An 18,157-nucleotide genomic window follows, 5' to 3' on the forward strand; every position below is an offset into this window, starting at 1 on the left:
TCTTTCATTAATTGGGCCATTCATCATGGTTGCAGACGGAGATTGCCAAGAGGCTGAACGCGATAATCGTCCAGCTACTCCCGTTCCTGGCACAAGAGGTGAGTCTTTGACTTTCTGTTTGGCACGTGTGCCGCGCAATCTCACGATCGAGAGTGACAACGACGCGATAATGATAGCATGGCTTGCAGCATCAGCAGCAGGTGGCCAATGCCCTAGAGAGGGCGAAGCAAGTCACGACGTCCGAGCTAAACGCTATTATTGGGGTGAGCGTCTCTCTACGATTGATTCTATTAACTTCCGTGGTTCTGGCAAGCAGTCGGCACCATTGATCTTGGCACTGTTTTTCATACACTTTGCCGCCGGCTGCTCGCCTATCAATCACTTAATCCTGTCGTACGCTCCTCGAAAATAGTCGCAGCAAAGATCATCTCGTAGCTTTCATCCATTTTCATTTTACATTGGACGGGTTGAATCGTTAACATTCTCGATTGGCTGTAATTCGACTGCGGATTTTTATGCGGAATAAAAATGGTTCGCGTCGATTGCAAAATACACTCCGCGACATAAAGATAGCACACTTCTTTTTTCGCGAGTAAGTAAGACTCTTTGCCGCTTTGTTCCCACATTTATATGCATTTCGCATAATTATATGCATTGCAAATTGTAAGCGGAACGCTTTATGCACCAAGGTGTTTCTTCTGCAATGTCCTTCACGTTAAACGCTTGTATTTCTGTAAAACGCGACGTACATTGTTTAGGATAGTGTTTACACGCAGGCGGCCCGCGAGCCATTTATGGCCAGTCTAGCCAGATGAGGGGAGGGAGGACGAATTGAGGGGAGGAAGTTACCCCCTCTCTCTATCAGTACCGGAGTCACGACAGAGGCGAAACGCGTCATGTGATCGGGCCGCGGCGGAAGCGTAGGCAATAGCGCGGCAGAAGGGGAAGTTAGAGTGGGGTACGAGTCTTGATCTGGCAACACTGGTATGGCTACCATCCCCATTCTTCTCTCCGGTTAGGCAAAGAACTGTTGCCCTCTCTACTTGGCTGTTGAGCGCACGGGTTAGATCGGAAGTGGGAGAGTTCTCTTCCATAGTAGGAGAACCAGATCAAAACTTGTTCCCCCTACTCTAATTTTCCCTTCTACCGCGCTATTCCCCCATGCTTCCGCCACGGCCCGGTCACGTGACGCTCTTCGTCCCTGTCGTGGATACTCCGGTACTGGCGAAGAGAGGGTAAACTGTTTCCCCTAAATTCGTGCTCCCTCCCATCATTGACACTGGTTTACACCAACGCTTTCCGCGATTTGTCTCGCAATCATCCTCGAATTTTATACTGTTCTCAATATTGCACGTTTTAGCGTGCAGATAAACTTTGTGAAGAACTCTTTTTTAATAAGTTCATCAGCTTTTCGACTTCTATTTGCAACTTTTCATACTTGTGAAACTGAATATTCCTCCTTTAACTTCAACATGTATTTCACATTCATTTAGTTTCTTTCCACGACCCATTTTTAACACTTTACTAGGTTATTTTTTATCAAGTAAGCACGAAGAAAGGTAGCACACACTTTATCGATTACGTTTTACAATGAATGTTTGCTCTTCATGAGTGAATGTTTACTCGAGGAGCGTACGAGAGTTAAAACATAACTATGCGAATAAATCGTTAGCCACCGGCACCACTAACTATTGCGAATCTCTTGCAGCAACAACAGGGTCTACAACAGCTACTGGTGAGTCCATTTTTGTTTTAAAGCCACTCTGACCTAGACGGTTCTTTAATTGGGAACGGTTGATACAGTATTCCCTCGCTATAGTAAGCTACTATACTCGCTCTACATATAATGACCCTACCATTCTCTTGCGGAGTGTATCGACGTGCGTTACGAAAAGTAGCAGGTTCATCTGTATTACGAAGACTGACTCTTTGGTTGGGTCTGTGTTGAGGGAAGTGGGAGATGCCCGATAGAGCTTTGGTCATTGGCAAAGGGTGGAGTTCGCTATAGTTATCCCAATATCTCGCAAACCCGGGCCGTCCAGCGTTAACACGTAGAGTAAGAAATTGTTCAGAATGATGACCTTGATGGCATATTTGAAGGTCACTGAAATCGGTGAGGGTCGGTTGCTATAATAACCGACACAATTGTAGTCGACAATGTGCTACTTTTCGTAACGCAATTTATATCCGGACAAGCAAATAGTTTTGGTCCTCGAAAGAAAGGACGCGACAGAGAGAAACACGTGACAGAAGGTTGATCATGCCGATTGGCCGATGTTACAGCAACAGATTCACGCGCAGCAGCTGCCCCATGGCGCGGTGGTCGGCGGTCTTCCGCCGGCCGGGCTGTTGGGGTTCGCAGGTGCGGCCGCGGCGGCCGCAGCCGCGGTGGTGCCGCCTCATCTCGCGCCGCCGCCGCACCCCGCGGCCGCTGCTGCGGTCCAGGCACAGGCGCAGGCACTCCTGAAACCGTCTGACCTGCAGCAACACCGGTCGGCCGCGGAGACGCCCGAGGACCGTAAGCCGATCGCTCTCACCGACGACAGACTCAGGCGATCCGTTTCACCGCCCGAGAAATTCCGCAGCCGCACCCCCGACCTCGAGAGCGATCCCAAGAGGCGGAAGGAGGAGAAGCTCGGACACGTGAGTTTATTCCTATTCTGTTCCGTTCCGTTCCGTTCCGTTCCGTTCGACGTTTAGCTATCTATACCGTGCAGCACCCTGGCGCTCTCTTGTTTTTGCGATCTCGAGCACGCGCGCGACCAAGCGTTGCTCGCGCCACCGCACCGGATTCGACCCACCTGTTACACGCTATTTAAGAATCCCTCCCAGAAGAATCTCGCGCGTTAATCCTGCCGCGTCCCGCCAACTGATTTACACCCTCGCTAAATATCGGGCTGCTATGAGCGACACCTACAGTCAGTCCCATAAGTATCCGTACGCTATTAAAAATCGCATAACTTTGTAAATATTGGACTATACTACTTGAATTTGTTTGAGAAGTTAGAACAATTGGAACACTACATAAAGCGAAAAAAATTTTTTTACAAAAATTGCAATTGATCGAAAGTGCAGAGAAAATACTAAAAGTTGTACTTTGCAACTTTTTTATGTGGACTTACATTGAAAATTTAGAAAGTACGATTTGTAGATCTGTAGGAACTATACATGTTCTGAGAATTTCATCAAAATCGGTGAACGTTGCAATGAGCTGCAGATGTTCCAAAATGATCACATAAGGGCGAAATTCCCTGAGAAGGCCAAAATTCTGCGACTTTCGCCCTTAAGTTTGCATCGTTAAATGTTTGTAGCTCAGTGCAATGCTGACCGATTCAGATGAAATATTCAGAATATGTATAATTTATATAGATGTACAAAACGTACTTTTTAAATTTTTAATATAAGCCCGCATAAAAAAGTTGCAAAATACAACTTTTAGTACTTTCTCTGTAATTTCGACCAATTGCAATTTTAATCAAACATTTTTCTCACGTTATGTAGTGATCCAATTGTTCTAACTTCTCAAAAAAATTCAAGTAGTATAGTCCAATATTGACAAAGTTATGCGGTTTTTAAGAGCGTACGAATACTTATGGGACTGACTGTATGTACCTACTAGCTTCAACGTTTACCCTATTCTTCATAATCGAAACATTTCACACCCGGGTCATCGATGAGTCGCCATTATTTGAAATCTTTGAATTAAGAAATAAAAATTTGACCACGTAATGTGGGAGTCGGTGACTGTGCATCCTGTGGATCGATGATAAACAGTCGTGGCCAGAATTGAGTGGACACCTTTTAAAAATTAATAACTTTTTAAAAATTGGAAAAGTTGTTACATAAAAATTATAAATATTTAATTTGATGTGTAATGCAACATGAATTTATAGATGTCTAGTTTTTTTTATAAATGAATTTAATTCACATATCTATTTAATATATATAAATATAAACATAAATAATTTAAGGGATAAACTTAAAATTAATATTATAATTTTTATTATTGAAAATATTAAAAATTGATTTTAAAATTTAATATGTTATAAAAAAAATTTAATAATTGGCCAGAATTTCCAGATTCGAGTGGACACAAATGAGTGCCCAGAATTGAGTGGACACCTTTTAAAAATTAATAACTTTTTAAAAATTGGGCTAAACGGCTTCAGTTTTTCTGAGTTGTTAGAATGATTAGTTTTCCAGCTAATGTACAAAAGAGATTAATTAAAAATTTTTACTGGTCGAAATTGCGACGAAAAAAGATCACGATTTTTTACTTTTGTATCTGTGAATATATTGAAAATTTAAAATGTGTCTTTTGTAAAACTAAGGTTTTCATGAGTAGTAAATAATTACAGATTATAGCTTTTTTATACGTGAAACTTATATATCTCTCTGTACGATCTATCTGTCTGTATCTATCGAGCACAAGTAAAAAAGTAAAAAATTGTTACCACTTTTTTCTTCGAAATTCCGATCAATAGCAATTTTTAAAAAATTCATTTTACACATTACCAAGTAAACTAATAAATTTCCCTGCTCAGGGCTCTAAGGGTTAAGAATTTGTCTGTTAAATTAACGTTTCACCTACAATTGTATTCATTTTAAAAATTTCTCTTGAATATGTCGATATTGACAAATTTATTAGAGCATTATTTCAGAATTGACTTCATAAGTTGGTCCGTTTCTCGATTCCGATCAGTCATCGAGCGATCAAGAATATAAATAATATACACAAAAGAATGATCTCTATTCCGGTAGACGCGTACGAATTTCCCCAAGAACCGAATGGGTATAATAAAAGCGGCAATATGGTTCTCGGAGAAGATGGAAAGGTACCGGGCGTACGTCTCCGCGGAAAGTCCACTTTCGTAGGAGCACATCAAACCCGCCGATGCATTTCAAAGCGTGCGGGTCAAAGTTGAGGCGAATAAAACTGGGGTCGTCTTGTTACGCGACCGGTTCCAACGTATCGCCAAAATGTCTCAAGCAGGAACGATAAAACTTCGAAAACGCTCGATGGTGGACGGTCTCGAAAATGGGTAGGTACGTTCCACGACGTCGAAAAAGAGAAACATTCCTGATGCGAAATTGATCATTTGACAAAACTTATTAGGCTTCCCCCGGCAACAAATAGAACGTTTATCTAAATTAGATATAATTGCGATTATGTGAAAGAGGATGGCGAATGGAAAAGAAAAAGAGGCAGAGAAATCGAAGCGTTCGGAAAAGATGAAAAACTGGACTCGGATCTTTAAATAAAAAATTAAACTTTCTTATTTCTGGTTCTCACGAGTCAAACATTCGCCATCGTATTCGTCTCGTTTTTCTAATTAAAATGACACCAAACACGATATGGTTACGACCATGATTACTTATGTGACAAGTAAGTTAAGAATTCGAGTACCTCTACCGCAATTGTCATTTCTCGTCACAGAAGTAATTATGATCGTAATCATACCGTGTTTGGTGTCATTTTAATCAGAAAAACGAGACGAATAAGATAGTGCAAGTATCATTGACCAAAAACAAGGAATGTTGATTTTTCAATTTAAAAGGCCGACATCCTTTGATGTTTATCGAACGCTCAAACCTTGGTTCCTCTTTCTTTTTCAATCCTTCTCTAAGTCCAGCACACTAAAAAGAATGTTGCGCCTATAACTGTCGCTCAGCAGCCCCGAAGATGGGACACATACGGAGATGAGAATACTGTAGTGGTTTTACGGAAATTTCGGGCACTGTATGACTTACAGTTTTGTCGCGGGATGTGTCCTAGTTTATCGCAGTTCGAACGTATCCTAACGCACATCCGAACTATGCTCGACGCTAGAAAAGCGGAGCCAGAGTTGAATCGTTCAATTTGAAAGAAACACATCGGGCCACGGGCTAACAAAAACCGGAAGCAAAAAGAACAGGGGAGCGGGAAGTTTCCAAAGGACCTGTCGGGAAGGCGACAAACGGTTAAAGCGCATCGGTCGAGTCGCCAGCTGGCAACAAACCGGTAGTTTCTCCTTTCGCCGCGGCTCCGTGAAATATCCATGAAAACACGCTCCTTTGTCAGAATCGCGACGACAAAGTGTGCGAGCTCCGCGCGTTCGTGGAGGGGCGGGGGAGGAGGAGAAGGAGGAGGAGAAGGAGGAGGAGGAGGAGGAGGAAAGGGCAGCGACGCGAGGAGGCGCGTAATTAAAAACCGTGAAAACAGGCGAACTGCAGGTCGCGTCGCTTCGCTCGCGTACTCTCGCTAAATTGGATTATTTTTCTCAGTCTTGTTCCTGCACCGTTTCCCGCGGGGTCCGGGGCTCCGGGGCTTTTCCCTCGACCCCCGCTGCTACCCGACGATTAAAGGACTCCTTCGCGAACGCGCCGCGGAATCCTCCCTCTCCACTCTCCCCGCCCGCGTATTTGGTCGTCCTGGTCTTTTTCTGGTTTTTTTTCACCGGACCCGTACCCTTTTCTACGTCCGCTAGGAAAGTGACGCGCCGCATAATGCGCCCGGCGACGCTCGCAGAAAACGGCCACCCACCGTTTGCAAAAGCGCGCGACCCGGTTGCGAAAAGAGCAAGCGGTAGCAGGGGATTTGCTGCTTGCCACTGCTTACCACTGCTTGCTGCTGCTGCCTTCTCCGCGTGGGAATTCAGAAACGTGGAAATTAAAGGGGCTTTTCCGCGGACGGCTTGCCTCGGATTAACGGCCGGCCGAATTCTTCATATTTTGACGTGCGCGGAATGTAAATGGTTATTTATGCTCCCCGTAACCCGGTAATTAGGGTGTTGAGCGCGTTGAATGGACGATACTTCCCGGCACGGCGCCGGGCTCCGGATAAATAAGCCGGCGTAGTTGGCTGGCTAAAAGAACACCGGGGATACCTGCGGATTTCGTTCGTAAATTACCTCGTACTTTAACGGCCTGCGCGCCTCTGATAATGTCAAAGAACATCGATTTTTCTGAAACGGTATGCAGTGGGTAGGGGACAGCGAAGCAAGTTGATACGATGAAATTATCCAGACGCTTTATATGAAAAATGGTTGAAACGACAGAGCAGTACCAGTAGTATAGCGTTGCGATGAGTGTGACTACCTCGGGTCCGAAACTTGACACTTATCGCGTACAGACACGATTCCTTGAAATTCCTTCGATTTTTACCGCCAGCGAGCAGAACGACCAACACCGACGTATCGGTGAGACAATATGCTAATCCGATGAGAAAACTTGTTTATTTTTAATGAACATTGAAATTGATATTTTGTTATGATACTTATACCAACACATTCGTGACATTTTTCTGATTAAAATGACACCAAACACGATACAGTTACGATCATAATTACTTGTGCAGCAAGAATTGACATTTACGGCAGAGGTAAATGAATTATTAACTTCCGCTTGTTATACAAATAATTCTGATCGTAATTATATCGTGTTTAGTGTCATTTTAATCAGAAAAACAAGATTAACACGATGGTAAAAGTTTCATTGACCAAACAGAAGGAATACTTATTGACTTTTGCATTTAAAAGGCTGAGGTGGCACGAATCCTTCGATGTTTGCCAAACAGAAATCCATGAAACAGAAAACCTGTTCCTTGTTAGCTGATTGATCGAAAAATCCGGCGCAAGAATAGTATTTGGAGGATTTCCGGATCATTTCGAGAAGTCTTGAACAGGATTTTCGTCTACGACTTCCGGAAGCGATGTCCAGCGTAAACAACCGTAACCTTCAAGCCCGTTTAGCGGCGAAACGTTCAAATTTTGTCGGAGTTGGTGAAGCCGGATACCTGTCGCGGTTAATTGTCGCGTTGCGCCTCGAAAGTCGCAAGCCGCGAAGCCTAACTGTAAGTCACGCTCGTGCGGTTCCGCCCCTCTTCTTCTACTTCTACTTCTTCTTCTTCTTCTTTCACCGGCAACCTTCCCCTTTCTCGTTCGACGTCCCCCTTGTCTGCCCCGACCTGTCGACCGTCTTCTTCTATCTGGTCGCCGAGGGAACTAACGGCGCGTCGTTTACACGGCCAATCCCTCGAAGCCCAAGGGTGCATAGAAGTTTGTTTGAAGTTGAGGCACTGACCGGGCTCCGTCATCAACTCCATTTACTCGCGCGGGTGTAGGAGCACAACGAACAGGCGCGCGATCGACCGACGCGACGCACACTGGGGTATTTGACCCGAAAAGCCGGACAAAACTACAGTAAAATTCGATTAATCTTCGAAAATCGCGCGGAATTGATAAAAGAAACGTCATGTTGAAGATTGAAGTTTCTACCATTCGAATCATCACGTCGATTTTGTCTGCAGCAATTGTTTAGAGTCTCGAGCAGGCCTGGGCAACTTCTTCCCCGCCGTCACTTCACGACCCCCACTACCAATGTACAGGCTCCCCCACCACTGGCCACTTCATATTACCCTACCGTGCTTTTATCTCTTCTGGAGAGAACCTCCTATATAAGTCCCCAGCTCCCCGTCACCTTCTCCCACACTCCATAGGAGCATGGTGGGGGGTCTCAGGAGTGGGAGGAGGGCTCGCATGTGGCTCGCGAGCCACCAGTTGCCCAGGTCTGGTCTAGAGGGTAAATTTTACCCTTCAAATGAGCCTATCAAATTGTAAATATTTTTCCATATTTTTCAAATGTTGTGATAACCAGTTAGATAGGATAAAAGTGGGTCTACTGTCAAATTATCAATCTTGCAAGGACCATCCAAGAAATAAAGTTCTCGTTATCCTCGGCAGTCGCGCGAAGTAAATCTCCCGTCAGGAAGAGTGGTTAAGCGTCACGTATTGGGATCGTTGACAATTTTATTCGGCGGAGCTGAAAAGCGCCCGTGAAAACGGCGAATTCCGTATTCGAAACAAGGCCAACTAACACCGAGAATACGCGACATGCTTTCGGGTTTTCGTTCCGTTGACACCGAGGGGATCCCTCTTACCTGTCCCAGTTCCGTTCCGAGTGGAATATCGTCGCGCGACGAACGATCGATGGATCCCCGCCGTCTTTGAAATGAAAATGAGCTATCGCGATTGCATGTCGCTGGACTGGCAATATGATAATCGAGCCCCGTTTGCGTCACCGGTTCTCGCAGCATCGCGGCCATCGGCCAGACACTTGTTCGCCGGTGGCTCTGATTTTCCAATGGAAAATAGCGGAACGTAACGGGGACCGTCCGTTTCATAATGTACAACCGCGCGAGTTACTTTTAGCTTGTTTGAGCCGGTATCGATTGCAGCTGAACGTGCAATCAATTCCAGGAACTCGCGTGACACGACAGATTTGCTTTTGACCCCTCGAAAAAGCGTTTCACCCATTTCCTGGAGAACTCGCCCCACCGGGGTTCACTCTAATCGTCGACCATGCTATTCTATTTGAAGACGAGAAAAGACGGTCGATTAGGGCTGCACGGCTGGTATAATGTTTGAACCGTCGTCTCTTTTTTTTTTTATGAAAATCCTCTATCGGTAGCGGTGGATCTACAGCACTCGTAGGCGCTGATTACATAGCAGAAACTGTCACCGTTTCCGCGATCTCTAGATGTCTTTTAACCGCCTTATGTTCCACTAATAATCTCTTATATCCTTTACGTCATTGGGGGTGTACCTTGTAATTTCGACTGAAATATACTGTCCCAGGGGTTTCCCAGTATTGACGGTGCAACCGTGGAGGGGATGATTCTATATAAGAAAATACAGTTTTCATTCGATATAAGACGATGACTCGGGACGGATTTCGATGTATTACGGATGAGGGTACCTATTCGAACTCATTATGGGACCACTGAACCACCTCAAAATAAAAATTGCTAATGTCACGGTAACAATACAGTTTTCTCTCGATATAAGACCATGTCTCCGGTCGGCTTTCGACGTATTGCGGATGAGGGTACCTAGTTGAACTCATCATAGGACCATTGAACCAGCTCAAAATAAAAATTGCTAATGTCACGGTAACAATACAGTTTTCTCTCGATATAAGACGATGTCTCCGGACGATTTTCGACGTATTGCGGATGAGAGTACCCATTCGTCTTGAATGGGCCGAGAATTTATGGTTCCCGTAAAGTTGTTCGGCACACCATAAAATAGTTTGGTCATTCAAGAACAATGTCAAGCCGAACGGGTACCCCCATCCGCAATACAGCATCTACTGGGTATATGTCCAAAACACGGGCCTGGCCAGGGACATATATCAGCGGGAGATACTATTCTCTGATACACTGCCGAACGTAGAAAAGGAAAGAGGAGCTCGAGTGGCCTCGATGACCTCTACGCTTAGTAACATGTCTACACGATGTATGTCCAAAACACGAGTTTCGCTAGGAATAATTATCGGCTGGAAATAATACCCTCGCTTATTTATCGGCTAGATGTTTGGGACATATATCGAGTAAAGATTGTACGTCGAAATTCTGCATCTGTCACTTGACTATAGTGCGGCTTCCCTCTGTCGTGAAATTTTTGTCATTCGTTTCCTAATGTTGGGTATTTTCAGGAATATTGTTCGGTTAACGTTTGGTTGGACCTTTTCTCCATGTATTTTACACAATTTATCATGTCGCTGTAGTTGGAATGCCGTGTTGGAAAAGCGATCATTTTTCTTTTGTGCTCGTGCCTAACGTGGAAACAACGGTCGCGTTAATAGATATTTCTACCCTCATCTCGGACAGCAGGAAAAGTTTCAACGTTCAAACTTGGCGCGCTCGGTCCCGGGCTCCGACCTTTGTCCCAGCGGACTATGATTTGAACGGTGCCCTCAAGACAATGGAGTGTAATTCACATATCTCTTGTATTCACGCCGCGTCACATGCTACGGAGCTTTGGTGTTCGAAATTAACGTACCCAGTTTCCTGCTCAGAATTCCACTTGTACAGCGTATGCCTATACCGAGCTTCGCGACGCTCCTTGCATTCGCATCCAGCCTCGGCGACTGCTTCACAAGCCCGGACAGTTTTATTAAAAGTGTGGCGCATAGTCGGATAAGGCGGTCGAAAAATGCACTTGGACCAAATTACAAGGCTAATGGACCATTCGATAGAGCCTCGAGAAAAGGGTGACCTTCGATTTTTCCAATGGAATGCTATGTATTTTTTCTTTTTAATATCATATGAAAGCGTGTGTCGAAACAAATTCGTATAGGACACAATGATCTTTAAGGTCATACAAGGTCATAAATGGAAGCATCATTTTGAATATTTTTACACCGCCCTGAAATCCGAACGACTTGAAAAGCAAAATAACGCAAGCGTGTGCATCTCAGAGAGCGCTAGCAAAAGCTACCAAAAGTATAAATAATTAGGAGAGCCGAAATGTGCATTTATGCACAAAGAAATCATATTGTTCACTTACTGTAGCCACGTCAATAAAGAATCTTGTAAACACATTGGCAGAAGGTATTCAAACTATTTCTTCCATGTTTGACCTTGTGTGACCTTGATGGTCATTATGCTTGTTTTGGCACACGCTTTCATATGATGTAAATAGATACATAGCACCCCATTTAAAACGTTCAAGGTCACCTTCATCTCTAAAAAAAAAACAATACAGACACATTGCTTGCAAAAACTTTTTCCTCTTTCATTTTATTTTTAATGTTTACTATTCGCAAGGAAAACGCTGGTTAGTGTTCGCGTGAACACCTTGTGGATTTTCTTTTTCTACCAGAAAATGATTAACCCATTTGCATCATTGGCGTGTATATAGGCTCAATTTTCCTGGTCACTATCACCGGAGCCGTATGCATACGCTCAACTTTGTTGGTCACCATCATTATTCGTTAGCTAAACAATAGAAAGGGGGGTTGTTGGAGATGAATGTAGTAATTCTGATTTTTTCTTATAATGCTGAAATATGAAGTTCTTTTACTTGTAGTCCTTTTTGTACTTAAATATAATTAAAAAAAAAACATTTTGGTGATAAAGGCCTTCTTTTCATATTTCCTTATGATGCAAATGAGTTAAGGGCGAAGAAGTTCTAGCTGTATCTGCGAAGAAAATAATACACTGCAAGGAGTTAAAAGGAGGAACGAGCTCGAGAGTTTCCTTGTGCTTCGTACAAGTAGAAAGCTGATCGTCGAACCCCGTAAAAATCCTCCTTTGATATGGAAGCCCACTAAACTGCTAGGATAATGATGGTCGTGTATCGAACCACCGCACCGGCCTTAACTCGCCCATCCCCATTTTCGACCACAGGCATTTTGAGCGGGGCCACCGCGCGCGCTCGTCAATGAAATCACCGGTGGTCACTCGCACACGGCTGAAAGTCACGAAACTCGGTCTCCGACTTCTGTAACGTGCTTTCCGCGTCTCTGACCACGCCGCCACTCTTCCTCCTACGGTAGATAAATATCCCGCAAAAGTCGATAACGCTACTTTCACTTTCGAAACGGTAGAACTTTCGGTAAGCAGAATCAATTAGGCATCTCGTGTGACAACAGTGAAAACAAGTGAATTTTAAGACTTTTAAAAAATAACTAGGGTAAGGGGGTACCAATTACTGTTCTTATATTAATTATACTTATTTTTAAAGCATAATGAATATTTAAAATGAGATATACAACATTAACTGATTTTAATGAAAAAGAATTTAACATCTCTTTTTTAATACTCATTATGCTTTAAAAGTAATTAATATAAGCACAGTAATTGGTACAGCCACAGTAATCGGGTCTCTTACCCTATTGGATATATGTAACTGAGCCTTTTTGGAATGTGAACAGAACAGTCTTGAAGTACAAGTGTTTTTTATTTTTAGTTCAATTCTTCTTATGAACAAAATGTGCTTAATAAATGTTAGTGAACTTTCGATTTGTTTTGGTTAAATATTGATTATGGGAGATCAAGTCGATCTGGGACTTGAAATTTTAGGATTTTAACGCACTAGAAATAATTTTGTATTTGAGGCAAAAAAAAGTTATGGAAAATTATTTCGTTAACTATTACAGTCCAACCTGTTTTTGCGCAAAAGATAGGGACCGCATAAAAGAAACCGCACAAAAAAAAATATTCAGAAACTTCATAAATAGCTATAACAAATCAATTTTTACAACATTAAGTTTCACTTAGAAAATGTGTCAAAGATTTACGAAATAGCGAGAAAGTGCTTTCCAAACAAAATAAATAATTAAATTACACATGGAAACATTTAAAAAAAATTTTATTTCTCATTGTAAACACGGAGAAATTTTCAAAATACACATAATTCAAGACTACTCGTCGTAGTCCAAAACGCGCATCTTCTTGTGATGAACTGGTTCAAAATCGCTTTCGGCACTTGATATTAGAGTTGATTTATTTTTTGTTACCATGAAGTCAGTGATAAGTTTTTGCGACGACGGTCGTTTGATCAGCTGCTCGTAAACGTCACGATAGCCAGATATACACGATCGAAGTTCTTTTTGGAATTTCAAACTCCTTTCGGAATTGTTATCTATTTTAAGAAAATGCTTTTCCAATTTGTTGCAAAGCTGGACCCCTGCAGGCTATCCCCATTACAAGTGTGTTATAATGCCAACACCGTTGGCATTCATATACCGCATAAAAAAAAATCGCATAGAAAAGGACCGCACAAAAACAGGTTTGACTGTACATTTAGGGCATATGAAGGTCAATACATTTGTTCGCAGAATTTCATACTCTATCGATTCACGGTACAAAAGGTAGGTCATTCCATTAAAAGAAGAAAACAATACTGTTAGTAAGATCTCGGAAAATATGACCTTGAGATGACCTTCACCCGTGTTTACTTTAACTTACAGTTTTTTTTTTAGAAAATTTATATTTGCTTGAAGGAACTATTATGAATCGGACATCACATATGCAACAGCCTAACAGCACATTGCGTTCTGTCCATAATATGACGCGTAACCAATTGCAAGAGCTTGGAGCTGGAGGGGCGGAGGGGAATTCGGAAGTGCTACCGAAAATAATCAACGCGTCGATAGCGGCGCGCGGTCGCTCACCAACTTGCGCCTTGAGTTTCCACGATTGCCTCTACAATTTCTTACGGTCAATTAAACGGCCACAAACAATATTCACAACCAAAAAAGCCCGCGGTCGCGGCAACCTCGACACCGCGATATTTCAGCAAAACATTTATTTCGCTTTCGCGGGTGCCGCGGGCGACGCGCAGCGATTCAATAATAGTCGGCAAAAGCAACTTTCCTCTTTCGCGGAGTAATTAATTCCTCTTTGGAGAAAGACTCGATTATTAAGGACACGGTTAACAGAGCCGGGCGGGTGCTCGGTCGGGATAACAAAGTGGCGGGGAACCAGTACCAGTTCACGACGCACCGCACCGGCAAACAAAATTCAAGGGATTCCACGCTCCCCTTGAGGAGCCCCGGTGTGTTCTCGCGAGACCGCGGGCCCGCGCGTATTCTCTGTATTTCCGGGCGTGTATATTCGCGCCGGTTCTTCCGGGTTGCCAGTGGAAGGCGTTATTACGGGCGTGTCAAACTGTAAAACGGATCGGGAATTTTATTCTCGGCGGCGAGTCACGGTGAAAGACACCGTGTCACGGAGGTGGTTGCGGCGGTTAGTCGGCACGGGCTAACGTAACCTAACCCCGGTTCCGTGATATCTCGGCCGAGCTGGCTCTTCTCTCTCTCTCTCTCTCTCTCTCTCTCTCTCTCTCTCTCTCTCTCTCTCTCTCTCTCTGTCTCTCTCTTTCTTGGTGTATTTCCATCTTTCGTCGTGCTGGTAACAGGGCGCACCGCTGCTCCTTTGATTAATGCTTTCCTGCGAGCCGAAGAAGGGGGTGGATGGCGAGAGGACGAGAGAGAGGGCCAGAGGCGGCAGAGAACTACGACTAATCCTCTCAGGGGGTGAACCGGAGAACCGGGAAGGAAAGAGGGACTGAATAGCAGTTCCAAGAGCCAAGCGTGGACACGCGAGAACTCATTTCCGGTTATACCCTTCTCTCTTCGTGCCTCCTCCCTCCCTCGCACAACCCCCGCCGGAGCGGCGTGTCTCCGCTCGCTGCTAATACACGAGCCGCGCGGAGGAACGTTATCCACGAGAGGAACACACTTAAGCTCTGCTCATAGACTGTTGTGAATTGCATGCGACCGTCCGTGACGCCCTGTCTCCTGCGCCCGCGGGATCGCGAACGCGAGCACACTTTTGCCAGATGGATAACAGGGCCTGTCTGTGCCATTCGTCTTGTATGCTCCATTCGTCAAACTCCATCAGAAGTGATCGCCTGCGTCTGGATCCATTTTTATGATGGTCGTGCACAGTGTTGCCGAATGAGTGGTGCGAGCATGAATCGAGAGGAAAAGTTACCCCCTCTCTCTTCCGGGTTAGTCGCGTGACATTGTGAGACATGCACGACAGAGTGGAACGCGTCACGTGACCGGGCCGTGGCGGAAGCGTGAGGGAATAGCGTGGTGGAAGGGGAAATTAGAGTGGGGCAACAAGTCTTGATCTGGCGACTATGGTCCCAGCCATAGTCGCCAGATGACGGGGGTAACATAAATTGAGGGGAAAAGTTACCCCCTCTCTCTGCCAGTGCCGGGTTAGTCGCGTGACATTGTGACACATGCACGACAGAGTGGAACGCGTCACGTGACCGGGCCGTGGCGAAAGCGTGAGGGAATAGCGTGGTGGAAGGGGAAATTAGAGTGGGGCAACAAGTCTTGACCTGGCAACACTGGCTACGACACAATGTCACCAGATCAAGACTTGTTCCCCCACTCTAATTTCGCCTTCTACCCCAATATTCCCCAAGTTCCCAATGCGTTTCGTCTCTGTCGTACATACTCCGGTACTGGCAGAGACAGGGTAATTTTTTCCCCTCAATTCGTGTTCCCCCACCTGATCTGGCGATACTGATCGTAAGTGCCTTTTCTTTAGTGCGTCGTCGACTATCGAGCGAAGAGGTTGTACGTAGAGAAACCAGGATCACCTCGAAGGGGAAAAAAATTAATCGCAATTTACTTACAGAAGAAGTCTTCTTTCTCTATTTAAACAAGATAATGATGTCGAGATTATTTAAAGAATAATGATGAAAAAAGCGAAAAACTCAAATAAAGAATATATATAAAAATCGACACAAAGAGGGTTATTGCAACATACTGATAGAAAACCATAATGATGGAGAAATATTTGGAGAATTTTTTCGATTCAATAAAGAACAAGTGGGTTTTGTCTTGTATGAATATAATTACTGAAGGTCATTCAAGGTCGCAGACAAAGAAAACGTATAGGATTTGTAAAAAATATTTTTGTGAGGTATGCTGAAAGAAAAGAAATGTCATCGTAGGTGTTTAGAAAGGTCCCGTTTACAAAAATTGAAGGTGACCTTGAGATCTCTATAACAAAAATAACATGAAAGAAAATATTGTAATGGGAAGTAGCTTTCATCGTACGTTACACAAATAAATATCATCGGAATTACATCATATTTGGTGTAATTTTCATTAGAAAAATGCCACGAATATGTTGGTGAAAGTCCTATAAAAATATAATGAAAAATAAAGAAGTTTTGTTATTAGATTAGTATATATTACACACCTTGGCGACCAAGGCCACTCGAGCTTCGCTGTCCTTTTCTACGCTCGGCAGTGTATCAAAGAATAGTATCTCCTGGCCGAAATATGTCCCTGGCTAGAGCCGCGTCGTGGACATATATCGAGAAAACATTGTATAACTATACAACCGCTTCGCGTCAGAGTGTCGCTAAGTCACGGACGACCAACAGTTGGCGAAGTGCAGCACAGCGGAAAAAGATCCAGCAATCCTGTAACCTGTGTACGCACACACGTGCGCACACATGCATCAGCCTATGAGGCTCATCAAGTTGGTCGCGCCGCCGTGCCATCACGAAAGAACGTCCGTATTACCATTTCCCCTAACGAGCGTTCGGAGTATGTCGGAAAGTGAAGCCGATTCACGGTCCGCGGGGAAGGTTAACGAGCACTATCGTTCGCAAAAACTCGATCTAAGGACGGCCGAAATACTTTGTCCCAGGCTGACCACAAAGGTCCACTGACGTCTATATGTAGACGCGTAGATTCGTTTGGTCGGTAGTCCAGAGCCGTGGCGCGACGACGATGAAAGCGTGCTTGTGGTGGTAAGAGAGGAAGAGAGAAAGGGAAAAGAGAAGGTAGGGAAGAGAGATAGAGAGAGAGAGAGAGAAGAGAGAGAGGGAAAAAGAGAAAGAGAGATCTGTGGGTGGAGGTAAAAGAGAAGTTGGAGGGAGTATGGGGGTGGTTGAATTTTTCATCTGACCACGTCGAACCAATTAAAGCGGACCGCGGTACCCACCTCCACCCCCGACCTCTTCCACTTTTTTCGTTCTCTCTTTATTTCCGCCCCGCGTGCTGGCCTTTATCCATTCTATCTCGTTTGCTTCCCCTTTCTCTCTTCCCACCTGGTCCCGAGCAGCTTCTCTCTCCCGCCCTCTGACCGGCTACCCCTGACGCCCGAACTCCTCATCCTCATCCTCGACATCCGCATGCTGCACCTCTCTCTCTTCTTCTCTCGTTCCTCCTCCACCCCTCTGGCTCTCTCTCTCTCTCTCTCTTTCTCTTCTGCTCTCCCGTTCCCGTTCCCGTTCTGTTCTGCGGCCCCTCTTTCTCCAGCTTTCGTTTGGCCATCTTCGTCTCGTTCGGTCCGCTCGTTCACTCTAGCGGACTCGTTGGATTTTTTCGCGTCACGAGGCGGTGTAATTTATTTGGCCGAGCTAGGTAGCCGCGGAGGTGGCCGAGGAAGGGCGACGCGATGGTCTGCCGAGCGACGGGATGGGACGCTCTGCTCTGCTCCGCTCTGCTCTGCTCGTTTGGTCCGTAGGAATAACTGGAGATGGCAGAGGTGAGGCGGAGGGCCGGAGCGCCGGAGCCCCAAGAGCCGGAGCCGGAGCTCGAGAGCCGGAGGTGGAGGTGACGCGGCTAGAATGAGAGTTCAAGGGACGGACAGAGAACGGAGTGGGGTGGCGGGGGATAGTTTCAGTTTATTTTGTGGATCCTACCACCTACCCCGCTCGTCACTGTCCAGCCCCGTTGGTGTCGCACCCGCCGCACACACCGTCGCGCTCTTTTTTCTCTCCATCGCGCCTATCAGAAACGCATTCCTTCCGTCTTTCTCTGCACCCGCGCTCTCTCTCTCCTCCCCCCTCTTATTCGTTCTAGCTCTATTGCATGTCTGTTCCCTTCTTACAGAGACAGGGTTAGAAAGAGT

General features: G+C 44.9%; 2 protein-coding genes across 6 annotated transcripts in view; one reads left to right on the plus strand and one right to left on the minus strand.

The window, feature by feature from the left end:
• The window catches only part of Gro (TLE family member transcriptional corepressor groucho), a 170,306-nt gene that overhangs the window by 88,528 nt on the left and 63,621 nt on the right, over window positions 1–18,157 (plus strand). For 4 of the 5 annotated variants that reach the window (XM_076787618.1, XM_076787622.1, XM_076787623.1 and 1 more), the window contains exons 6-9: window positions 36–98; window positions 177–263; window positions 1,709–1,735; window positions 2,284–2,643. In XM_076787618.1, coding sequence (XP_076643733.1) covers window positions 36–98; window positions 177–263; window positions 1,709–1,735; window positions 2,284–2,643 — 537 coding nt within the window. The remainder of the gene's footprint in view (window positions 1–35; window positions 99–176; window positions 264–1,708; window positions 1,736–2,283; window positions 2,644–18,157) is intronic. The other variant, XM_076787620.1, reaches the window with a different exon arrangement.
• LOC143354002 (uncharacterized) overlaps window positions 1–18,157 on the minus strand; it is a 156,135-nt gene that overhangs the window by 46,590 nt on the left and 91,388 nt on the right. The window lies entirely within an intron of this gene.

The sequence above is a fragment of the Halictus rubicundus genome, chromosome 5 (genome assembly GCF_050948215.1).
Source record: "Halictus rubicundus isolate RS-2024b chromosome 5, iyHalRubi1_principal, whole genome shotgun sequence".
Taxonomy (NCBI): Eukaryota; Metazoa; Arthropoda; class Insecta; order Hymenoptera; family Halictidae; genus Halictus; species Halictus rubicundus.